This window comes from Trichophyton rubrum (assembly GCF_000151425.1).
Source record: "Trichophyton rubrum CBS 118892 genomic scaffold supercont2.1, whole genome shotgun sequence".
NCBI lineage: Eukaryota > Fungi > Ascomycota > Eurotiomycetes > Onygenales > Arthrodermataceae > Trichophyton > Trichophyton rubrum.
In genome coordinates, this window is record NW_003456428.1 from 3,598,438 (window position 1) to 3,620,738 (window position 22,301).

The window sequence follows — 22,301 nt, forward strand, 5'->3', positions numbered from 1 at the left end:
GAATATCTCTCAACGACAGCAGCAGGCTTGGGAGGATATAAGATGGTTGCAAGAAGATGAAGAAGAGGAAGCGAAAAAAAATATCGAAGTCGCCTAAAACTCTGAAAGTTCCCGGAAGGCGGACAAGGGGTGGGGCCTGGGAGTTAAATCGCGCAGGATAGATTACAGCGGTACCAGGTTCATGGTAGGATTACAGCGGGCGATCATTGGGGACTGCGGTGTATGTTACGGGGCAATACGACTAGTGCGGTGCGTTTTATTGGCTGCCCTTCTATCAAACTTGCTCCACGCGGTTTGAACATATCCATTCAGCAACGACGGCGGCGGCGACGGCGACGGCGAAGGGAAAAAAACGGAGAACGAAGAATACAAATGAGCAGATGGCGAAAGATGAAGGCGGCAAGGGGAGGGCAAGCAGCAGGCTCTGTGAGACGGGAATCAAAGCCCAGGTTCGACGGGCGGCCGGCCCGGGCAGCTTACAAAGGGCCGTCCAGCGTGTAAGTTCTATAACCGACCACGATGATGAGCCTAACTATCGGCCGGGATGGTCAAATAAGGGAATGCCGTCAGGGGCCGTCGAAGAGTCAGAGACAAAGACAGATACACAGAGAGAAAGGGAGCTGTTTGGAGGCTGCGAGACGTTTTGAGTGGCGGCTGCTAGTCCGCCAGAAGACCACCGCTGGGGACAACCAGTTTCGTGTGCACGAGTGGGATATCTGACATTGCCAATAGCATATTCCTCATTAGTATGCTAGCTGTTATGCACTTGACATGCAGCTTGTTCGTCCCAACTCGGAGCTGAAACCGCAGTCAATCACATCGAGCCTTCGCCGAGCCCTCATCCTTTCCTTTCCTCTGCTTGCGTTCTCTTGTCTTCTTCACTCAACCTCCAACATGGCCTCTCCTTGCAACGGAGCATATTTCTTTTATACGGGTAGTGTCGATGAGCTAGGGTGCCAGCGGCCAGCGACGTCATACATGCTCCGGCTAGTCATGTACGCACCGTTATAGCGCCCCCAGTCCCACATGAAGAACAGGGGGCTCCTCTATCCCTGACCCATCTTTCCACCTTGCTCCGACCAACCGGAATTCCCAGGTGCAAAGAGACTGGAGATTCATTGGCTAAATGTGGGCTGATGATGCTCTTCATCTCTTTAACACGGTCTCTGGCGTTGGTGACTCCGTACTTACAGATCTTTGAACGGGTGGACTTCAAAGGCGCCGTCCATGGAGCAGCTTATGTTGGTTAGGGAATTCCCGTGCATAATATGCAATGCACATGTATCTGTATCCAATGGCTGAATTACGATTTACCGCGAGTCATTTACGTACAACTCAAATGCGGGCTTAGGTATAACTCCGTGATTTAGGAAATACTGTATCAAAGGACGAATTGTACGAAAGCAGAGCAGTGACTCTGTGCCATTCCGCAGTAGTTATTCCTGGCCTGCCTCTGGAATAAGTTACTACGCTCGGTTAACTAACTACCTCAACTATAGATTTATGCTTGCTATTATTACAGAAGATAGCAGGGGAAGAAAGAAACAAAGCACGCGAAACGAATAACGCCAAAAGCAAGCAAAACCACAACAATTAACTCAGACAAAACACCCCAAAGACCCAATTATCGAAGACCCAAACCGCACCAGAAACCATTAACTAGAAAATAATCTAGTAAATTGGTGATGCCCAACGTATATAAAAATATATACTCCGGGCGTATGATTATTATATAAGGATGCGCCGTTGTATCTCTTTTTTTTATTTCTTTTTCTTTTTTTTTCCTTTCCCCAGTCTAACGCGAAAAAAGAAGAGGCCGGTGGGATGGCTGGAGGAGAGTACAGAGTACTGGTTTACATCACGGAATGCTGACCCCAGCCACTCGTGACGGAGACATTGAAGTTGGTGGTTCCCTGCATTGAATCAAGGTTATGAGGCATAACCATGGCTTCAAACGGGTTCAATGGTGGTGCACAGGTGTGGATGTGGCCATTATTCCCTTCATGAGTGTTCGAGTGACCCTGAGCCATGTGCTGATCCCTCATGTCCATGCCCCTGCCATCATTATATGTTGATGGGGATTCCGCTGGAGTGCCCCCATTCGCCGGATTGGCGCCATTGTGGCTCGTATGTGGGTGGCTGCGTGGTATAGCTGTTCTGGGAGCCGTAGTCCATGATTCTTGTGGCCATCCTTGCATACTATCGGGAGATGAGTGCAGGACGGGCATGCCCAGTGCTGGTGTCGACTGTTGAGATGGTGGATAGTTCGAGGGGAGGGTATTGAATGCACCCGGAGCCTGTCCGCACTCGCCGCCGCTGTATATTCCAGGGAATATATTGCCATGTCCGCCATCAATGTCATTGAGGGCATGGTCCCATTCGGTCATCCCCACCTGAGGGTTGTATCCCGGCTGCATCTGTTTCTTATTATCCTTCTTAACTTGAAGGGGAACATAGCCAAGATTAGACTGGCCAGAGTGCATGCCCGGATGGACCTGGTGGTGTTGCATCTGGTCTCGCTGGTCATAGGAGCCGCTGCTATGAGAGCTCGACGACCGAACGCTGCGTGACATCCTGGGTGAAGATGGCCTCATGTTTGCCTTGCGAAGGTCATCCCTCATTGGTGTTGAGACACCAGGCTCAGAGGAGAATGACAAGCGAGATCTTTTCAGCTTCGACACAAACTCCTGAACGCCGCCGCTGGCTGCCCGGTCAGGCATTGGCCGGTCAGAATCCGACACTAGATTTATCAAAGACGTAAACTCCAGTGCAGCCTCAATAGACTCATTCTCCAGTAAGGATACGGTAGCTGTCAGGCTCTTCTGAGCATCTTTAACCAACTTGCTATCCCGGCCAAGCTGGAGGTTCTGCCAGAGCAGGCCAAGACCAGAAATCAGAATCAGTTCGCGTTTGTTCATGCATAGCGAAAGGCTCATTCGCCGGTCCTCGAGCAGCCGGAGGAGTTGAATAATGTGTTTAGCTGAGTCCACAAGGGACAGCATGGATGGTGATGAGCTGTCGGACGAGCCGAATGAGACCGCTGGCCGGCGGATCAGGGTTCGAATGAAGTAATAGACAGTTGACTAGTGCCGGAGGCTGGTTAGCTTCTGCGCGCCCTTTCAGTGACAACCAGTTAGCGCCTACGAAAGGTCGCTCTATTCCAACTTACCAGCAATATTGATCGACTGCTTGCAACTGAGGCATTGGGCTTGTCGAGGAGGAATGTGAGCTGGAGGTGGGCAGGGAGATTCTTCAACCACTCGTCCAGATTTTCTGCCAGTGAATGGACCGTGGAGAGGGAGATCTCATATCCTGCAGGAGAAGGATAGAGGTCCTCCAACACTCGATGGAGGATACGTGAGGCAGAGAACAGAGCCAGAGCGGATGACATCCTTGTCGACTCCTCTGGAATGGTTGGGACGAAGCCCGTTTCCGTGACATTTTCATCGTCAACGTCTGCCGGATACTCTGTTGAGATGTCCGATTCAGCTAATAACACTGGAAGCCCTGTGAAGGCAGCTCCGAATCTACACGTTCAGAATCGTTAGAACGACGTGCCTGGCTCAGATTGCAGGACATTTGCAGTGGTGAGATCTTACCGGTCAAGAGTATATTGACACCAGAATACCCTCTTCCGCGTTTCGCTTACCAGCGGGTTCAGGGAGAATCTCTCTTGGCTGTGGTGAAGGCCCAATTGAAGGCAGATCGAAACACCAAGGCCCCTGTAGTGCAGGAGGCTTCGATAATCCGCCTTGATGGAATAATAAACTTGAGCAAGAACATAGCACTGCAACGTGGTCAGTGAAATGTCATTCGCAAGCATCTTCAACTTCGGTATCCAATGTCGTTCGAAGAAAAGGGGATCTTGTGGCACACGAGACTGTGACGGAGGCCAAACTGTTAGCTCAAACATGTTCGATTCGATAAGGGGGGTTACCCAAGCTTAAGTGTACCGTGGATGAGATGGCAGCAATGCCGAAAATCAAGTTCAACTGTGCAAACGCATGGTGGTCTGCTTCAATGGAGTCCGGGTTGGTCGTATATCGACTGTATAGCTTTAGGATTTCCGGACGATGAACAATCGGGTATAGTGGTGCCCATTCTTGGAAGAAAATGTTCAATAGCCGATCCGACACCAGGCGGGGGAGAATGTTGGATGGAGTGATATCCTCGTGCCGCCTTGCATTCAACGATGGCGCACAAAGCAGGGCGTCTGCCAATGCAGTGGTTGGTGACTTGCCGCTCCTTTCAAGTCGAACAGAAAACGAGTCTATCGACCAAACATGTCAGTTGGATAACGCACACATACCCCTTACAAAGGCAGGGTAAAGGGGGGGGGGGGAGCTTGGTTTACCTATGAATGACCGTGTGCTGGAATGTCCAGTGAAGGATGTGTCGTCTGCCGGCTTTGAAATGGAGCGTGCTGACTGCTGAACGTATATGAGATCTTCGCCCTCATTGCGTGATGCCTGAGGCGGCCGTGGATAATACCCGGCAGGTGAGGTTGAAATGTTCGACACTGGGGAAGAAGTTGCTTTTTGAGACGAGAGAGAGAACGATTGGAGCCTTGTCAGGACATCTATCCTCTCATCTTTCTCGTCCAACAGGGACTTGAGTTCCCGTACTTCAGCTTCCAGGGACCGGACTCTGTCCTCCAGGGACTCGGTATATCCACGGGGAAACGCCCTTCTGCTAAGCTTATCACTCGTCTTGCATTCGAAGCCGACGTTTGTGCACTGCGAGCATGATGGCCGGATACCATCACATCGTATCTTCTTGCTCCGACACCGGTCACAGGCCTGGGCAACTCTGCTCTGTGAATTACTCCCGACCTTGATGACCTTCATGGGTAAGATGCCTGGCATGCTAGCTACCCTATTGCTTTCACACTTTCGATTGTTGTTGGAATTCGACCACCGGTATGATTCCGAGATCAATAAGATGAACTAGGGGAGGATCGATCTTTTTGTTTCTCGAGGGACAGGCAGGCAGACTAAGGGAGAAGAGTCCAGCCCCCTTTGGTCCACAGCAGAGGTCGTCGCGGGATGGGGGTACCGGGTCAACGGGGTTTTCTTCGCCCAGTTTTCGTCAGCCATCGTGAGGGGTTTTTTAAGTAGGTACGCTTCCACTATTCCTAGTTCTCTTGATTGAAGGAAATGCAAAAATCATATATAAAGAATCTAGAGGGCTAATTAGACAGGAGCAGATCCGCCCCCAGAGATAAGTATATATCTTTTTTAACACTTGCAAAGTCTGGCAAAAGCGTTAGGATGACCAGTTAAGACGCATTGAAGATCGTCTCCTCACCCCCCCCAGTATACTCAGTCATCCATGGTTAACAAAAACCCGAGCTCTCTCTAGGTGAACCTAGTTCAATCTTCCTTTTTATTTGCTTTTTCGATTTCCTTAATTTCTTATTTTTCCTATTTATTTTTATTTTTATAGTTAATTTTGTATCTTTCCTTGCTCCAACTGACTCCTTGTTGTCTTTTTTTCCCGAATTGGCCATCCCCCTTTTTGAACACCTTAACTCAACTTCAATTTCTTGCCATTTTCTCACCCACAGCCACCACCACTGCTACTACCGACATCGACATCATCCTCCTCCTCCCAAATAATCATCTCCTCCGTGAGGGCTCGAGTGACCTCGGGGGCAGCATATCTGCCAAGACCCGGGCGAACGGAGTCTCTGCGCGGCTCGGCAACGTCGAAACTTCCAACATCGAATATCCACCGGGAGGGACTCGGGACTAAAAGCAAGACCCAAAGCTAACAGAAAACGACAACGAGGGGAGGAGTAAAACAGACCGAAGACGAGAAAGTCACGATGCCTGGCCGCAACTCAGCCCTCTGCCGTCCTTTTCTGGATCTGATGATCTGACCTTCCTTGCAGCATCCCTTGCAAGCACAGCACAAGACCTGACCAGACCTGGAGTTCTTCCCTACACTCCATCAGATGCAAGAGCTGTCACGCTCACTGAAACGCTGTTGGTACTACCATCGACCGTTGCAGTTACAGTGGCTTCAAGTCGCATGGCCACGGGCCTGGAGCCACGTCTTGGAGCCATGTCTCTCTTGAAACCACGAGGAGGGACTTTCGTCGTGGGTCGATGATGGTGGAGGAGCGAGCGTACAAGACCATGAAGAAATGGGGATGGCAACATAAGAAAAGGGACTCCCAAGTTCCTGAAGAGGAGAGGGGAGAGTCAGAGAAAAAGAAAAGAATCATGCGAATATCAGCCACGCCTTAGCCTGATCCTGCCCTGCTCCGATGCATGAGCGGAGAGCCCTCTCGTTAAGCTCGTCTCTGTTTGATGGAGAAACTTCATTCTGCCTGCACAGTCCCTCGATGACCTTTCGTCATAAAGCAAGCTTCCAACTTTCAACCAGTAACAAAGATGTCCACATTTCTTGATTTTTTAACCTTTTTGGGAACCCTTTTCCCTTAACCTTTGCGACTTGCAGAAAAAGACTTTATCTGTCTCCATATATCGAACCAGGCCGGAATCGTCTCAATCTTCCCTAGAACACTGGGCCTTCCCCTGTTTTACCAACGACACGAGAGCTTAACCGTTCTTTTTCGGCGCTACCTTAGTCGAGCCACGGGCCCTGTCTATCATCCGCAGTGGCGCTCCTACCGTTCTTTTGCTTTCCCGCGGCAAATCCCCATAAAATAACGAGTACCACAGATATTTCTCGGAAAAGTAGGCTATGCCCGAGCTAAGGCAGGGAGCAACGATCTTGTTGAGCAGAATCCAACGCTCTGTCTCTGGGACTTTTTTTGATATCCAGATTCACTCCCAGCCAAGACACCGAGTTACCGGCATCGGCTTCCCAACTCATTATAATTATGCCAGACGCCAGACAAACAACGGTTGCAGAGCGATCTGCACGGTTCGTGCGCCATTCTAGACGCAAGACTTCCTTGCATTTATCACGGGCATCGCAAGGTTTGGGCTCCTTCCCTCGGCTTAACTGAGCCTCCCTCTTTGACATCGAGTTGCTGCGTTACGCAGCAGGTGTACTCTTGTACAACCTCACTGAGTACAGTATGCAGAGCGTTAGAGTGAATGAGATGAGAGAGAGAAAGAGAAAGAGGATTGGGGAAACCTGGAATTTGATGGATCATCTCCCCAACATGGGTCTAAAAGGACCTTGCTGGTGTTGTTCAAGGCTGAATCTCACCTACACTAATATTTGCTCGCCTGATTTTGAGTTCAACCGTGTCGGAAACGGTCCATTATCCCCATAATTGGGCAGCGCAGGAGAGGTTGGGGACTCTTGATTTTTCTTATGAGCCAACCAGATCATAGTGCCATCGCACCTTCAGGGGAAGGTCAAAGATGCCACTGGAGACGCCTCGAAAAAATAGCTATTAGGACCGCGAATCCCTAAACAACAAGCATGGAGGAGCACTTATGCCAAACAGCCAGGATGGATTCATGTCTCGTCGACAGCCCGCCACCCCTTATAAGGAAAATGCGCCGTTCACGGAACACTTTCTAAAGAGGCTAGTTAAGCAGATCTAAGGAATCACGCGAAACGTGCTTCTCCACGGGCACGGACTGAAGAATATCCTCTCGTTTTCCCAGATATAAATACCCGCTCAAATTCACCCGCTTTTGAGTTAAGAGGTCGTTTTTTTCCGTTTTGGTGAGTGTGGAGTACTACAGGCTAAACTTGCACCCTCATTTTACATACGAACAGGAATTTCGCACCAAATTAGGCTAACGGTGAGATCTGTCTGTATCGTCCAGACAAAGCCCCCTAAACTATTTCCTATTCGCTATTAATTGACGAATACTAGCTTTCTGGAATATCCCATCGAACACGCCAAGCTACGCCTGGAAAAACGAAAACGCCCAATTAACGGGACGCTAAAATGCTCCGTAAGGAAATATCTCGCATGGATGATCTCAAGGGCTGCCTGATAATTGGCTGCCTTAGGAGAAATCTTCATCAATGTCAGCAGAAGAACACTGCGAATTAAGGTACGCCTGAACCGTTCTTGATTCAAGCAACTCTAGCTTCTGCGAAAGTAACCGGCAGCCGAATTAGCATTTTCACACGTGTCAAATACCAAAAAATATGTAAAATGGGGACTGGAACCAACCTTTTCATCTAGATCGCGATTGCTTTTCGTGAGAAGGTTCTCTTCGAGAGACCGAAACTTCATAGCCGTATCCCAAACGGACCTTCGAATAAGCACATCATCCACCTTATCTGCTAGCCCCCTGACATATTCTGTAGCTGCTTGCAACAGAGCAAGTTGGTTTGCAACGCGTTCCTGGATTATCACCACTGCTCGCAGCTGAAAAATATCCCATCTTGAATCCTCTGATAAAAATTGCCCGAGTTTTCGAGCCCCGGTTATTTCTTCTTTCTTCCAAAATACCCGCAGGTCTCTTCCCCCATCGTTTGTTTGTAACACCCGGAATTCCAATCCATCCTCCTCGTTGACGCAAATCCACCAGACAAAATCGCTGTGCCAAGCCGTCTCTTGGTCGTGGTCGTCTCCCGCATCGAAAATACGAACCCCAGGGCCGTCCTCGCATACAGCCCTTTTTGGTGGCTTAAGTGGGTCGTCATCAGGGATATCGAGATCAAGAAGGAGTTGTTGAGCACTCTTCAAACCTTGGTCCAAGAACCCATAGGAGAATATCATTTCTGATGCTCCCTTGCGGTCCCCATACCTGTTCAACGGTCAGTTACTTCTCCCCCCCCCCCCCCCCTGTGGCGATCCTCTCAAGTATTCTTTGGCTTCAGGATCCAAAACCTACGTGATTGTAACCTCTTCTCCCTCCTTAAGTCGTTGACCCCACCGCAGCTGTAACACGGCATTGCCATCGAGGTCTGTCTCGTACAGAGCTGCGGTCTTATTCCCAGCCACGTGGTTTGCCATATCAATGCAAGGTACCATTGCATTACCGGTTCCTGGCAACTCCATAGCACGAGATCTATACATTGCGTCAACTACTTTCCAGTCGTCAAACTCGAGCTGTCCCGTCTCAGGATGCCACCACTCCTTCTGACACCACGGGATGTTAAACGTGCTATCTCGTAAATGGTCGAATTCCCGGGCGAGAGACTGTATCTTTGTATCTAGGGCAGGCTCCAGGGAGGTCCCCCGTAGTAGCTCGCGTTCCTCCAGCGTATAGAACGTAGGCAGCTCATAGACCGCTGGGAAAAACTTGATGTACTCTGTCCATGGGGATGAAATACCCACTTGTTCCCCCTTTCCTACACTTGAATGCGTGATTTGGAGCAACAAGAATATCATTATCGCACCTCTAGATCCCTATAAGAAATATTAGCCTACCTGTCCTAATTAATCCATGCATGCATTTGATGTATATAGCTATGCAAATCTAGCTTATTGAAACAAGGACAACCGGAAGCGCAAGGGCACTAACCTTCCCAAAATCACCGACTGCGTCCAAGACATCCTTTAGGTGCTTGTCAGACTTTGCATGAGTTTCCACTCTTTCCTGGGAGAGGATTAGATCGGGTGGGACTTTCATGAGTATCTCTGGCTCGAGGCCTGGCTCGTCCAAAATAGGTTCCTGACTATTAGGAGAGCCAATTGCAAGAACAGCCGAGCCCTTGTCGATATCTTCACCGTCATAAGGAGGCTGCTTAATCTCAACACCATGAAAAGTGACGCTGTTGAGTCTTGCCCATGCCTGGAGCGCATCCACAGGGAGATACTGTCTCTTCATTATTTGGATTCTTGCTTTCTTGCAATGGGTTTCTGCTTTAAGAAGTCTATACCTTGTTATTATTATTATTATTATTAGTTCAGTGCGTATGTACATGCAGTCAAGGCTCTTACAGACTATATCTCCTTTCCCTGGTGGCTCTTTTTTTCCCAACCCCTCGGAACGCTTGAGAACACAGTAAGGCGCTGGCTCAACTAGTCAACTAGTTAGGAGAAAGTAGGGGGGATGATCAAGCTCTGGTCGGATAATCGCAAGGCGGTTAACTAACTGTTGACTAGCAATGTAAAAACCCACGCAGCAGCCGATCAGTAGATCACTCCTTAACTATCCAGCGGGTAGTGCAATCGTGAGCAAAATGTAAACATCAACAACGATAGCACGTCGTGTAAATAAGTCTGATATGACGTAGGGATGTTATTTTATGGGTGGAGCGACCTGATAGCAAGGAAGTCGCTGCTTAGTCAGGGGCAAGGCACGATCGAAGCAGCCTTTAAGACGTGCAGACTAAAAAAAACATACTAACTACTGCGCATCCACACGACCATCGACCGCTTCCTGGTCTATAAGATGCTCTCCCTAAGGGTGGAGAGAGCATCTGGCTATAGCAGACAGTGCTATCCCAGGGCGTCGAGATTACCGCGTCGAGTTAGTTACAGTTTTGAGTGGGATTCCAATGTTGCCCTGAGCTGCAACTAGGAGTATACCAAGAAGCTCTCACCCTCCAGTACTGGTTGATTTGGCAGCGAGACGAAACCGTACAGTGTGTCATAAGTACAGCTGGTCACAGCAACTTGGGTACGCCTGCTAGGCTGAGTTGTTGAAATGACAGTTATTTTAGTACGGAGGACTCCGTTCAAGAAAAAGTGTAAGTACAGTGATATCGCCACCATAGCAAGGTCCCCAGGCAGGAAATGGTTGGCCAGCCCAGAATGAACAAGAACCATTCATTACACGGTAAATCAAGATAACCACTTGAAAATCCTACTGCTCCCGTTGGACGACGGTAGAAACTCGGAGATTTCCAGCAGCCTTATCTTGTCAATTTTTTCCGACGCCGAGACTGCAGATGATGTCATGGCCAATTCTGGCTATGTACTACAAAACTTGCGCTTTGTTGCTGCGGCTTCTCCCAATCATTCAATCGTTTTGCTTCGCTTGCCGTGATATTGGTTAACTCGATATCATAATGTCGTTCAAAAGGATATTATCGTCGCTTCCTGCGATACAATCTCGGACTACCGTACGGCTTCGCCCTGCACCCAGAGAATGGTTTTGCCCCAATTTCCCCACCGCCCACCTGAGTAGTTGGCGTGGCTCTGGCACCGAGGACCAAAGTGTGAACCGCGTGAAGAAAGGGGACACCACGGATCCGCAAACTGAAGCCACCAGGTCGGGCCTTAAGGAGAAAGAGGAAAAGAAAGGCTTACATGACTTGTCGAAAAGCCAATCCACGACAGAGAAGGACCAGCAGAAGTCAACAAGCAAAACAGAGGAGGAATTTCCCAAGGCACCGAAACCGGTAATTGGAATGACGGACGAACGGGGCGAGGTCAGTACTAGTAGGATGCCAATTCCTGTTTCAATATTCACTGAGGGTGGGTGGCTGATATTTGCATTCGTGAGTGGCGCAGAAGGGTGCATAAGTATGGTCCACCGGGAGCAGGAATTAGAGGATCTGGAGATATTCCCGGTCTAGATGTTAAACATCATATTACATGGCGGCAAAATTGTGCCCAACAGAACTAATTTCCGAGCACTTGATTGAACGCCTTGCAGATCATCTACCAACTTTGAAGCTCAGTATCTGGTGGCAGCAGTCAGTGTTGGTTCCGTTAGTTTCAATATGAATCAGGGGTACTCACGTCATGTCTTCCGATTGAAACAATTTCGTCTTCGGAGATCCTCGTCCCCTCCGCGCCTTCTACAAAGGCAATAGGGACATCTCCCATGACCTTCCTGGCTACATCCCCCACTGTACTATTCCTAATACCAAGGCAAAATTAGCTTTGAAAATTTTAAAATAGCGGATTTGATAGGCATACTTGTTGACTAGAACACAGTCTCTGAATACCGCATTTCCTGTCGCACCAGATGCAAACGTGTGAACATTTCGTACCGGGAAAACTGGGACCAGCCCTAGTAGTTCAGCAGCGCGCGATAGCACCTGTACGACTCCAGTAGACCCAAATCGATAGAGAACGAGATCTTTCAAATTCTCAACACGACTGCAAGGAATCGGTGAGAACCGGTGAAAAAATGTTGGGCATACTGGGGGCATTACTTACTTCTTTAGCTTTTCGTCCATTTCCTTCAGGCCTCCGCCGTCAGGGTCACCCATTGCTATCAGGTCTTCCCGTGTGTCCACAAATTCGCTCCCTTCTATATATTTAATATACCCTTGTTTTGTCAACTTCCTTAGGAATACTTCGGAGATGGCAGAGCAGAGGACAATTGATTTAGGATCTTCCTGTTTGGCGATCTTGCTAATATTCTGGAATTCAAATGTCAGTAATGGAACACTTGATGATACCCTCAGTACGGAGAAGGGGCCGGGGGGGAGAGCGGACGTGCCTTATCTGAATCCGGGTGATCGATTTTATTAAGTGCGATAACAGTCGGAAATTTTTCGTCAATAAAAGCAACAACAACTTTCGAGATAGTCTCGTTTGACCACTCTTCCAGCGGCTCTTTCAAATTTATTCGGTCAAGGCATCTTGCAACAATCTTCGATGTACTTCCATACCCCGAAAATTGTGTTTGCAAAGTCTCGACAGCAGTGGACTCTATCACTATGTCAGGATATAGCAGGCTAGGTAGAAGGGGTATCACAAATTCCCACACGTACTTGTTGCAATATGTTTTCTCTTGATTGAACCCCTATAGAGCGAAGAGCGAGTAAGCATTCCACCCGCGTGTATAGATCAACGAGGACTGAGAAATACCATTTATCCATTAGATTTCCTTCTATCCATCTAACGATTTCGGATTTTAACCAAACAATATCCTGGGACGGGTCGTACCCCCTGGTGACCTTTCCTATCCCCGACTTTAGTTTTCTACTCATTAATTGTCCCAGAGTACCAAACGCCTACCTTCAGCATCAGTTGTCCCACTGACATCAACGACATGTATCAATGCGTCTGCGTGCCGCAGGTCATCCAAGAACTTATTTCCAAGGCCTTTTCCTTCGTGGGCTCCCGGCACAAGACCGGCAACATCTAGAAGTTCAATTGGCACTGATCTACGGCCCTCGTGGCATCCGCCATAATTGGGCTTGCATCGGTCCTGTAGATTATATCGGCTGCAAGCGCAGTCTACCTGTAGATATCCAATAGCGCGCTGCGGGTCAATCGTCGTGAATCTAAAGCGCCGCAGAATACACTGGTTAGCCCCCAGTGAAATGAACGATAGAGGACGGAATAAACATACGGAAAATTCCCTGGTGCCAGCGTATGGCTCTATCAGTTTATAAACCATCACGACCGCACTTCTTGCGACTTCGAGAACATACCAACTTTGGATGAGGCATCTGTTAAGCTGCCCCGCTAGCATGTTAGACATTTCTTATCTCAATAGTACAACTTTTCGCGGGTCCCATTCTTCTCCGGAGGGATTGATACCTGTTTAATGTCGTTGATTTTCCAGAAGATGGCTTTCCAACAAGCCCAATTAGCGGATCGCGAGGCATGACAGTTGCTTGCGCGTTTTGTGGTGACTTTTTGCTTGACGTTGGTGGTTTGAATGCTTTTGCGGCACAAAAAGTCTCGAAAGTCTTGGCACTCGTAGTTTCTTTTGACATCAACTTCGGCTCAACAACAACATCTACAAACATCAACACCCACGCCTAGTACTATGGCTTGCACTACAGATAATGACTATGTTGTTATCAAGATTGACTTATGACTTGTCAACAAAGTGTATTGATATTATGGTTTACCATAAACTATTGCTAGATCATACCCATATATAGAAGTCCGATGGACTTACATTCACTATGCTTGAATGAATACCCTTTATCTTGATATGGGCAGCATGCTAGCTTGGTTATTCACAGTCATAAAAAGCGTGTCTGGTTACTAGGCCATGCGACGCAAACAGTGAACCATAAGGGACTGCCGCCCTATGACTCACTCACGTCTTCCTACCTTATATACATAACTGAAAACTGCACATTTGGAACCTGCCAGTCCTCCCAAATATCCAAATCCTGACCGGACTTCGAATATTCCCCAGAAAAGCTATTCTGCTGCTATCATAGCAGCCCGCAGCCATGTGGTTGCTTCAACAACCAGTCGTATTTACCCATGTGAGGAAACACGTCAGCATGTTGTTGGCTCTCCCGCTTGAGCTTCGCCTGAAAATCTACCTGTTCTACTTCATGTCAGTCACAATTTATCTCGGAGATCCTCGCCCAGCTCCATTGTACTTTACACGAGTATACGGGCCGAAATACGACCCGCTAGCGATCCTTCGTACCTGCCGCCAAATATCTCGTGAAGCGGGTAGTTTGTTCCTTGGGAACGTTACAATCTCTACTGATCATCCTGATTATCCGGTCTGTCACTTCAATCGATTATCTCTGCAGCTTCGTTCGAGGATCCGTCATGTGGAGCTTAGATTGGTCTCTTTCATCTGGCTTCTGTCCGAAATACCGGAATCTTCGATTGCATATAGGTTTAACCTGATACCCGGTCTTCGGCTGGATACACTTACTGTCTATGGAACGAAGTCGTGTTATGACCTTGTTGACGGGTTCGTGAAGTTTGGTAACGGTTGGAAAGAATTACGAATTATTGTCCCATCGTTAAATGTGGATGCGTTTAAAGAAGTCGTCGCCATGGCAGCTCCAGATGCAATGGAAACACAACGGCCAACAGTTACTTGGCAATCTTTGATTGAGAGGCGCGATGGCACTGACTCCAACGCATCCGTGTCTCTCTACTGCACAACACAGCCTTGGATACCAAAGTCCGTACTAGACCCATCTACGCGAGAGCTGGTTTCATCAACAAATCTGCAGGATCTGGCCCTAAAAAAGGAAATTGGCGAGTTACTGTTCATTGTGAAACGTGGCGAAGGCGCTACTTACGCCGTTCAGCATAATACAACCAGAGCCGCTATTAAAGAATTGGCCTCTCAGCGCGAGAAAAGGGAAGACCCGTCGTTAAAAGAGGCTATAGAATGCATGAGGGAGTTTGATCCAGTACTCAACAGGATTAGGGCCGAGGCCGCCTATGCTTCCAGGTGGGCTTCGTGGCAGGGAGCGTCGCTGTGATCTTCGTATCGCTTGCCAGTGTTTAGTTAGTTACGTCACTACAATCCGTTCTGTGTACGTTAATTTGGACGCGGTAATCAGCTGGCATTGAGTACATGAACTTCTGCTGTATGCCCCAGGTTGAATGGCAAACAAGGAATTATACTTGTCCCTCGAGGACACAAAATTTTCTATCAACGTCATGATGATGTCAGCTCTTGCATCCACCACACATTATAGTACTCCGTAGATAGAGATGGTATTTATAGCATTTGGGTATTCACCTACTACCCAACATACAATCATTTTACCCTACAATATTCTAATATAAATAGTACACATCCAAAAATCGCCATGTCCAATCCATTCCGCAACGGTGGCGTGAAAAACGAATCTGCTGGCCCAGTTGCCTCCGACTCACTCGCCGCCGAGTCAGTACGAGAACAGGGAAAGTTTGGAGAGAATAAGAACAGCCAGCCTCTGGGGGTACAGGGTAGCCATTCCACGCTTGCAAATACAGACACTTCCGGTGCATCGAAGCTTCAAGCAGCTCCAGATGCGGAGGCTCGCCTAGCTGAAGCAGAATGGGGAGAAGGACAACCGCAGACACGCTCTCAGACCCAGGCTCGAAGTCAGGGGCAAACAAAATCACTTGGAGACGAACAGCAGCAGCGAGAGAGGCAGAATCAGGGCCAGGGAAGTAATGAGATATCAGGAGCTTCTTCAGGCGCTACTAGCTCAGGACAAGGAGATAGTTCAGGTTCATCGTTGAATACTGCTCCTCATTACATCGATCCAGTGCTTGGTAGGGCGCAGGCTTCAAAACCGAAAGGCAATAACCTGAAAGAAGGCGGGTTTGGAGATGACCCGGCGCGGAATGCGAGCTTCAATGCTGATATTGGGTCTAAGAAGGATCCAGGTCTGCAGGCGGAAAAGGAGATTGGCACCATGAGCGCACAGAATGCTCCAGGGCCAATATCTAAAGGAGGGCCGGATCTCATGGGAGGAAGCGAAAGGAAGACCGGAGCATCATATAACGTGCTTGGATCTGAAGAAGACGCATAAGATGTTATTTAACAGTGTCTTTCTCGCCCCTGTAACGTTAGCAACACAGCTCTACTGTCACAAAATATGAATATTGGTATAATAGGGAACATAATGTCAGTAAAGTGAATAAAAGATTTTGATTCCATCCTCATGGTACACCATAAAACACACATAGACGCCATGGAACATATAAGTAAAGAGTACGGAAGAGTCAAGGGAAGTTGTAGTAAGAACCAATCCGAGGGAAGCCAAACAAAAACAAGCCCATTTCCCCCTCAGATTTGAACACAAGTCCAAAATTTATTGCCAGGATGCAGAAGATTGCCATGGAGATGAAATGACGAGCACGGAACGAAGAGGGATGTATCTAACACGTTCGGCCGAGGAAAAACGGGTAATGAATGGTAGGTGGATCAGGCCATTAGAGAGGTAAAGGGAGAAGATAGGGAGTTGTATATATAACTCCCTATATCTTGACCTTCTTGGTCTCCTTCTGCACAACTTTGACTAGCTCATCGTATACTGCTGAGTAGTCCTCTTTCTTGTCATCAGATTCTTTCTCGTCCTTTTTCTTGTTCTTTACTCCCTTTGGAAGGACCATCACGACACTGGTTGGCCGTTTCGTAGCACCGGCGTTTCCAAGCTCGGCTCTGGAGGAGACGTAAATGTAAGGGATTCCATGGTCTTCGCAAAGAACTGGAATGTGGGATATTACATCCATTGGGGATATATCGGCAGCTAGGACAACAATGGCAGATGGTGTGGTGATTGCTGCATTCGCTGAAGGGGTGGGAGATTTTCTGACGGCCTTCACAACTTCCTTTACTCCTCGTTTTAGGGCCTTGCTTCCAGCAGCTGAAATTTCACAAAATAGTGGTCAGCGACATATGATTCTACATGGACAGAAGCAATAATGGCGCAACAGGAGGACTCACCCTTCTTTACGCTCTTCAACACCTTCTTCGCGACCTTATCCTCTGCAAGCGGGTTTGCGAAAGGCACCAAAGCTCCAAGAGGGCGCTCTTCGCTGCCATCGCCATTGACTATGACAGCATCGTTATCTGGCGTCCTGGAGGCCAATTCTTGCTCCACAGCTTTCTCGAGAAGGTCAACATTCTTCTTCTCCTTCTTGGACTTTTTGTGCACACCATCGGTCTCCGATCGCTTCTTCTCCTTCTTCTCTTTCTTCTCCTTATCGCTTCGGTCCTTGGCCATTGTGTGAGATATGAGCCTAGCACGCCTCTTCCCGTCCAAACTCCGCTAAACAATGTATCCGTATCGTGTCAAGGGGTCTTGTAGATGGCACTCTGATAATAGTGAAAAGCACTGTCTTTAATTTTCTATATTTTTACGATCTCCAAAAAAAAAAAAAAAAAAAAAAAAAAAAAAAAAAAAGCTGCTTGTCTCGAAAACTCAAAAACTGTCTACGCTAAGCCAGAAGCGGAAATCCCCGTATTTGCGGCCCAAAAAGGCGGTTCAGGGCCTTTGCCTTCAACAACGAAACGGCCGAATGGTGTAGTTGGTTATCACGTGTCGTTAACACCGACAAGGTCCTGAGATCGAGCCTCAGTTTGGTCATTCTGTTTCTTTTTTTTTCCCTCTTTTCTTCATTGACTTTTCTATGTCAAGTTGACCGATGTTTCATTATAAGGGAACATGAGAGGCTACTGAATAGAAGAGAAATAAGGACCAAGTGTATAAAGATATCAATTGCTTTCTAAGTACTATACAGCGCAATCACCAATCCGTAATTTTGAGTCTTCCTCTAATTGGTACTCTTCGTAAATTTACTCATCATCACCACCGTGGGCAAGACGACCAGGCTTGGACATGAGATACTCGTTCCTGTATTTATCATTAGCATCGCTCACTTGATACACAAATACCCATAGTACATTCAGTGGTGTAAAAAAGAGGAAAGAAAGAAAAAAATGAATAAGACTAGACATACTTCTTGGTGGCCCAGTCCATGAGAGCGTAGGCAGCAATGAATGGGGGCAGAACGTAGAGGACCTGTGCCTTGGCTCGTCTGTAGGTGTTGAAGAAGGCATTGTAGAGCATACCAGCGGCGGGCCGCTGACGGTTCTGAGAAAGAGAGTAGGTAGTGATGCCCTTCATTGGGGTAGGAACACCTGATGTTCGACAAACTAGTTAGTTGCCTGGGTATCGGATAGCGCAATAGGCCGGTATCGTGTGAAATCGCATGGCGCCGTCCCGGGGCTTGTGAAAGCGGGATACGGCTGATGTACGGAACGTGGAGGGAAGCAGAACATACCGAAGTTACCCCATCCACCGAGGAACCTATACTCAGTTGTCAGCATATCTGTCCATTATGCGTTCTTGACCATATCCTAAACCGCCTTGAAAGCGATGGGTGAGTCCTGATGATGCCGATGGTCTCGGAAACTGGGTGGTGCAATGCACTTACACTCCATGCTTTGGGTCGAGATGGCCACCCATGATGTCGACAAAGGAATTGAACGATAGGAAGGGAAGGTAAAAGCTCAGAAACCCTGGCCGCTGCGGTCGTCAATTGGCAGATCTGGTCGATAGGATGAAGCCAGAGCGAAGTTGTGCTTCCGGTGTTGGCGAAGAAGTTGGACATGTTCTGCGTCGGCGCTAGGCCGTTTCGGGCATGGTGAGGATATCAAATCGAAAACCTCCAAAGCTCTGCGCGAAGAGACAGTTGCCGACCCATTGTGAACGAGATACAGACACCAGCCTTAAACGCCCGGTTAGAGCTGAATATATTCACCATGGCGAACTCTCTGTCGGCTCTCTACAAATATGCCATACCGGCTGCCGTCGGCGTCTCCTTTGTCCAAGCCTCAATGTACGATGTGAAGGGAGGATACCGCGCAGTTATCTTTGACAGACTCACTGGTGTGAAGGAAAAGGTTGTCAACGAGGGAACACATTTCCTTATTCCATGGCTACAGAAGAGCATTATCTACGATGTCAGGACGAAGCCCAGGAACATCTCTACAACGACCGGAAGTAAGGATTTGCAGATGGTCAGCCTGACACTCAGAGTGCTCCATAGGCCTGAGGTTCAAAAGCTACCTGCTATCTATCAGGTGAGTGGAATATCCGCTACATATACTCATATAGGCGACGGCAGAATTGCTAATATTGAACTGCTATAGCAACTTGGACAAGACTACGATGAGAGGGTTCTTCCATCCATCGGAAACGAAGTTCTTAAGTCCATCGTCGCACAATTCGATGCCGCAGAGCTGATCACACAGCGAGAAGCTGTGTCAAACCGCATTCGTACCGACCTTCTTCGACGTGCCAAGGAGTTCAACATTGCCCTGGAGGACGTCTCCATCACCCATATGACTTTTGGCCGTGAATTTACCAAGGCCGTTGAGCAGAAGCAGATTGCACAGCAAGATGCCGAAAGAGCCCGCTTCATCGTCGAGCGAGCTGAGCAGGAGAGACAAGCCAACGTTATACGTGCCGAGGGAGAGGCAGAGAGTGCCGATATCATCAGCAAGGCCGTTGCTAAAGCCGGTGACGGTCTGATCCAAATCCGAAGAATCGAAGCCAGCAGAGATATTGCGCAGACGCTTGCTTCAAACCCCAATGTCACATATATTCCCGGCGGCGAAGGTGGGAAGGAAGGCGGAAAAGGCACCGGTCTTCTCCTTGGTTTGAGGTCATAAAGCAGAGAAGCTTGCTAGGTGTTGGTGTGTTTGTTATGACTGTATAACAAGTATCTGATTCTCCCCCCCTTCCCCAAGCGATGTATTAAAGCTACTCTTCTAGTTTGTTTAATTATATGGTCTCTTCTCATCGAAGTCTTCCTCGTTTTGCTTGTTTTTGGATGTTCTCCATGCTTCTTCTGTTATTATTTTTACTGACATTGCAGCTATACCATCAAACATCCTACAAACCATGCCCTTATCTTTTACCATGGAAGAAGAGGTATGTTTCTTTCTGTCTCCTTAAAGACTTCACATATGTTAACAGCCACCTTAAAGTATCATAAAATTTTCCCGGTAGATGCTTCTGTCACTCTTTATGTCACTGGTCCTTCCAAATCCTAAATACCCGCAAACAGTGCAAACCAGCACCTGCTCAGCCTATGATGATATTCAGAGTTCCAAAGATGACACTTCAGAGACCGGAACCTTCTAACTTTTCCTCTGCCTATAAAACCCAAGCTTTTCCCAAGGAATAAAAATTCCCTTCGAGCAAATATGATACTGCTTTGCTCTACGTACAATATTCCATATAGATCTCTATCTTTGGGTCGTCTACCCCAGCATATCCCCTATCCCTTGACTCTTTATCACTGACAAACAAGGGCCAATATTTTAGAAATTCCTACTAATAAGACAGTTCGGCGGGCCGGTCAAAATGGAGCCCGATCCTCTTTTGGAAAATATGTTTGAAAGGTTAAGGATAAAAGACGAGGTCTATGGGGGCCCTAAGCTTTCTACAGACCTGGGCATGTGTAAGCTTTATCAACATACACTGGGTTGGAAACACAATATCAAAACCCTGGGCCCTGCGAAAATCTCAGAGGTTAAATGCGTGGCCTCATACAACTGGGTACGCAAGGATAGGGTGACCATGCTAATTCCAGGTAAGGAGATACCGATCTTGATTTGGTCTTACTACTCCAACAATAATACTCGATCACTAACGTAAGCCATGAATAGGAGCTCCTCCTGTTTGGCATCCATCACACAGTATATGCCATAGTGCTGAAACCGAAGGAATATCCCAAAGTGACGTTGAGACTACCTACAAATGGCTGCCAGGTAGAAGTCCCGAAGATGCCTACAGGGTAGTGTATCAAAATGACGGCAAAGGTGGATGGCATGGACACCCGCTGGAACCTATGATCTATGCCGCTAAGCTTATGGATCCGACCTTTGACCTGAGCAAGTTTGATTTTGTGATTGACGCGGCTGCCATAGAATCCATGCTCGCCTTCATACAATTTGAGGCCAACGACCATAACTTGAAAGTTGAACTAGTCAATAGGACCGTGTTTATTGCCAGCGAGGAATCAGAACGCTACCCATACAGCTACCAACCTCTGGTAGATGGCGCTCTCACGTGGGAAGACTGCGTCAAGGACTCAATATCCCATCAGAGAGTGCTCTCGTATGTCTTTGGGGGGCATCGGATTCTTATCAGGTGTTCCACCCATGGCTATCTTCCCGGATCAGCTGGAGAGGGAGCGGAGGGTAAAGAAGGTGAAGGACCCGTCGTCGAGAAAGATAACGGTTCGGACGCCCCTAGATTTGGTACTTCAGCCAAAGGGTTCCCGGTAGCTCATCGCTGTGGGAGGACTATACCGCAGGAAGCAATCTTCGACTTTAAGGGCAATGAAAAAGGCGCTCCCCGCAATTCACCTTCGGAGGGAGATATCGGTTGGATGTGGATTCGACAAGTCTCGAAGATCATGACTGTAGAGACAGGTGGAGCGTACAATAATGCTAAGGTCCAAGATACCACCTCACTTGTGCATCAGTGGGAAGATAAAAACCGGCTTGATCTCGTGCAGCTTGCAGATTTGTTGTCAAAAATGCGGCACTATGCTAATGAATCCCGCTCTAGGGGGCTCTTGATCCGCCGCGTGATATATCCCAAACCCGAATTCATGTCGGTTATTGAATCAAAAACTCCTCGAACCATATCCCTTGCCATGCTCAACTACGACCCGACCTCAAGTAAGGAACCCTCTAGTACTAACGAGGAGGAAAAGGAGCGCAATACTGGGTTAGGCAGTTTCCCAAAGTGCACCATCAAGGAGAAAGCTGAGCAGGAATTTTATACAGTGGCGGGCATCTCAAAGAGCAGCTCCTTGGAATCCGTTGCCTTGACCGACTGGGAGTTTTTGGACGAAGCGGAGTGCGACACGGAGTGGATTGAGGTCGAGAGCAGAAGATCAAAGCCTAAGAAACTCTCGAACTAATCTAAGGGAATTGCAGGCCTAGGTGAGGATGTGATTGTAGTATTTGACATGGCATTTGAGGTGTTGACTTGGTAACCGGCATATAAAGTGACTTCATGGCGACTCGTTTAGACTTTGTTTAGGCTCTGGATATAGGAATATGGGGTCATTATATCTAACTATGGGTTGTTTATCCAGCTGTTGATGTACTCCAGCAGTATTCCACTTGGTGATGTTGTACCTAGTTATCAATGTTAGCTTTGTAGGCTGTTTGTAGAAGTTCCGGCGCAGGAAACCTGGCGCTTACACAGCAAAAAGACGAAAAATACGAAAAGTAAAATAAAGTAAAAAAAATTGCATGCATACA

At 47.9% G+C, this 22,301-nt stretch overlaps 10 protein-coding genes and 1 non-coding gene across 13 annotated transcripts; 6 read left to right on the forward strand and 5 right to left on the reverse strand.

The window, feature by feature from the left end:
* Window positions 1-1,853: 1,853 nt before the first annotated feature.
* Window positions 1,854-4,979, reverse strand: TERG_01360 (uncharacterized protein; the record flags this gene model as incomplete). 2 transcript variants are annotated; one of them, XM_003239331.2, is made up of 5 exons in its annotated part: window positions 4,355-4,979; window positions 3,954-4,270; window positions 3,600-3,880; window positions 3,170-3,527; window positions 1,854-3,083 (listed from the first exon to the last, which is right to left on the reverse strand). In XM_003239331.2, the coding sequence occupies exons 1-5, from the start codon at window positions 4,863-4,865 to the stop codon at window positions 1,854-1,856; spliced, it is 2,697 nt and encodes an 898-aa protein (XP_003239379.1). In that variant the 5' UTR covers window positions 4,866-4,979. The 2 variants fall into 2 exon arrangements, with proteins under 2 accessions (XP_003239379.1, XP_047605400.1); XM_047749279.1 differs by having other exon boundaries at window positions 3,600-4,979.
* Window positions 4,980-5,440: 461 nt separating this feature from the next.
* On the reverse strand, window positions 5,441-9,719 carry TERG_01363 (uncharacterized protein; the record flags this gene model as incomplete). Its single annotated transcript, XM_047747752.1, has 4 exons — window positions 5,441-7,040; window positions 7,186-8,693; window positions 8,781-9,298; window positions 9,414-9,719. The coding sequence occupies 3 exons, from the start codon at window positions 9,717-9,719 to the stop codon at window positions 8,024-8,026; spliced, it is 1,494 nt and encodes a 497-aa protein (XP_047603716.1). The 3' UTR covers window positions 5,441-7,040; window positions 7,186-8,023.
* A 1,186-nt stretch (window positions 9,720-10,905) lies between these two features.
* TERG_01364 (uncharacterized protein) lies at window positions 10,906-11,415 on the forward strand (the record flags this gene model as incomplete). 2 transcript variants are annotated; one of them, XM_003239335.2, is made up of 2 exons in its annotated part: window positions 10,906-11,278; window positions 11,351-11,415. In XM_003239335.2, the coding sequence occupies 2 exons, from the start codon at window positions 10,906-10,908 to the stop codon at window positions 11,413-11,415; spliced, it is 438 nt and encodes a 145-aa protein (XP_003239383.1). The 2 variants fall into 2 exon arrangements, with proteins under 2 accessions (XP_003239383.1, XP_047605401.1); XM_047749280.1 differs by having other exon boundaries at window positions 10,906-11,268; window positions 11,351-11,362.
* Window positions 11,416-11,557: 142 nt separating this feature from the next.
* On the reverse strand, window positions 11,558-13,407 carry TERG_01365 (uncharacterized protein; the record flags this gene model as incomplete). The annotated part of the gene is made up of 10 exons (XM_047747753.1): window positions 11,558-11,696; window positions 11,762-11,944; window positions 12,005-12,210; window positions 12,291-12,502; window positions 12,565-12,596; window positions 12,662-12,755; window positions 12,812-13,080; window positions 13,149-13,158; window positions 13,231-13,256; window positions 13,340-13,407. The coding sequence occupies 10 exons, from the start codon at window positions 13,405-13,407 to the stop codon at window positions 11,558-11,560; spliced, it is 1,239 nt and encodes a 412-aa protein (XP_047603717.1).
* Window positions 13,408-13,989: 582 nt separating this feature from the next.
* TERG_01366 (uncharacterized protein) lies at window positions 13,990-14,994 on the forward strand (the record flags this gene model as incomplete). The annotated part of the gene is made up of 1 exon (XM_003239337.2): window positions 13,990-14,994. One exon carries the CDS (start codon window positions 13,990-13,992, stop codon window positions 14,992-14,994), a length of 1,005 nt encoding a protein of 334 aa, XP_003239385.2.
* Window positions 14,995-15,327: 333 nt separating this feature from the next.
* Window positions 15,328-16,038, forward strand: TERG_01367 (uncharacterized protein; the record flags this gene model as incomplete). Its single annotated transcript, XM_003239338.1, has 1 exon — window positions 15,328-16,038. One exon carries the CDS (start codon window positions 15,328-15,330, stop codon window positions 16,036-16,038), a length of 711 nt encoding a protein of 236 aa, XP_003239386.1.
* A 448-nt stretch (window positions 16,039-16,486) lies between these two features.
* On the reverse strand, window positions 16,487-17,235 carry TERG_01368 (ribosome biogenesis protein Nhp2; the record flags this gene model as incomplete). Its single annotated transcript, XM_003239339.1, has 2 exons — window positions 16,487-16,875; window positions 16,956-17,235. The coding sequence occupies 2 exons, from the start codon at window positions 17,233-17,235 to the stop codon at window positions 16,487-16,489; spliced, it is 669 nt and encodes a 222-aa protein (XP_003239387.1).
* A 171-nt stretch (window positions 17,236-17,406) lies between these two features.
* Window positions 17,407-18,571, reverse strand: TERG_01369 (uncharacterized protein). Its single transcript, XM_047747754.1, has 3 exons — window positions 18,449-18,571; window positions 17,972-18,321; window positions 17,407-17,865 (listed from the first exon to the last, which is right to left on the reverse strand). The coding sequence occupies exons 1-3, from the start codon at window positions 18,453-18,455 to the stop codon at window positions 17,818-17,820; spliced, it is 405 nt and encodes a 134-aa protein (XP_047603718.1). The 5' UTR covers window positions 18,456-18,571; the 3' UTR covers window positions 17,407-17,817.
* Window positions 17,525-17,598, forward strand: TERG_10515. Its single transcript has one exon. It is a non-coding gene; the product is annotated as a tRNA-Val (tRNA).
* Window positions 18,572-18,708: 137 nt separating the features above from the next.
* TERG_01370 (prohibitin-1) lies at window positions 18,709-20,324 on the forward strand. The gene is made up of 2 exons (XM_003239341.2): window positions 18,709-19,097; window positions 19,167-20,324. The coding sequence occupies exons 1-2, from the start codon at window positions 18,777-18,779 to the stop codon at window positions 19,686-19,688; spliced, it is 843 nt and encodes a 280-aa protein (XP_003239389.1). The 5' UTR covers window positions 18,709-18,776; the 3' UTR covers window positions 19,689-20,324.
* Window positions 20,325-20,391: 67 nt separating this feature from the next.
* TERG_01371 (uncharacterized protein) lies at window positions 20,392-22,277 on the forward strand. The gene has a single exon (XM_047747755.1). The coding sequence runs from the start codon at window positions 20,873-20,875 to the stop codon at window positions 21,953-21,955; it is 1,083 nt and encodes a 360-aa protein (XP_047603719.1). The 5' UTR covers window positions 20,392-20,872; the 3' UTR covers window positions 21,956-22,277.
* The last annotated feature ends 24 nt before the right edge of the window (window positions 22,278-22,301 follow it).

Coding starts and splice junctions, on each gene's coding strand:
- TERG_01370 (XM_003239341.2), top strand. CDS start 18,777: ATGGCGAACTCTCTGTCGGCTCTCTACAAATATGCCATACCGGCTGCC. Junction 19,098..19,166: donor AGCTACCTGCTATCTATCAG/GTGAGTGGAATA, acceptor GAACTGCTATAG/CAACTTGGACAAGACTACGA.
- TERG_01369 (XM_047747754.1), bottom strand. Junction 17,866..17,971: donor ATGGACTGGGCCACCAAGAA/GTATGTCTAGTC, acceptor TGATAAATACAG/GAACGAGTATCTCATGTCCA.
- TERG_01371 (XM_047747755.1), top strand. CDS start 20,873: ATGATCTATGCCGCTAAGCTTATGGATCCGACCTTTGACCTGAGCAAG.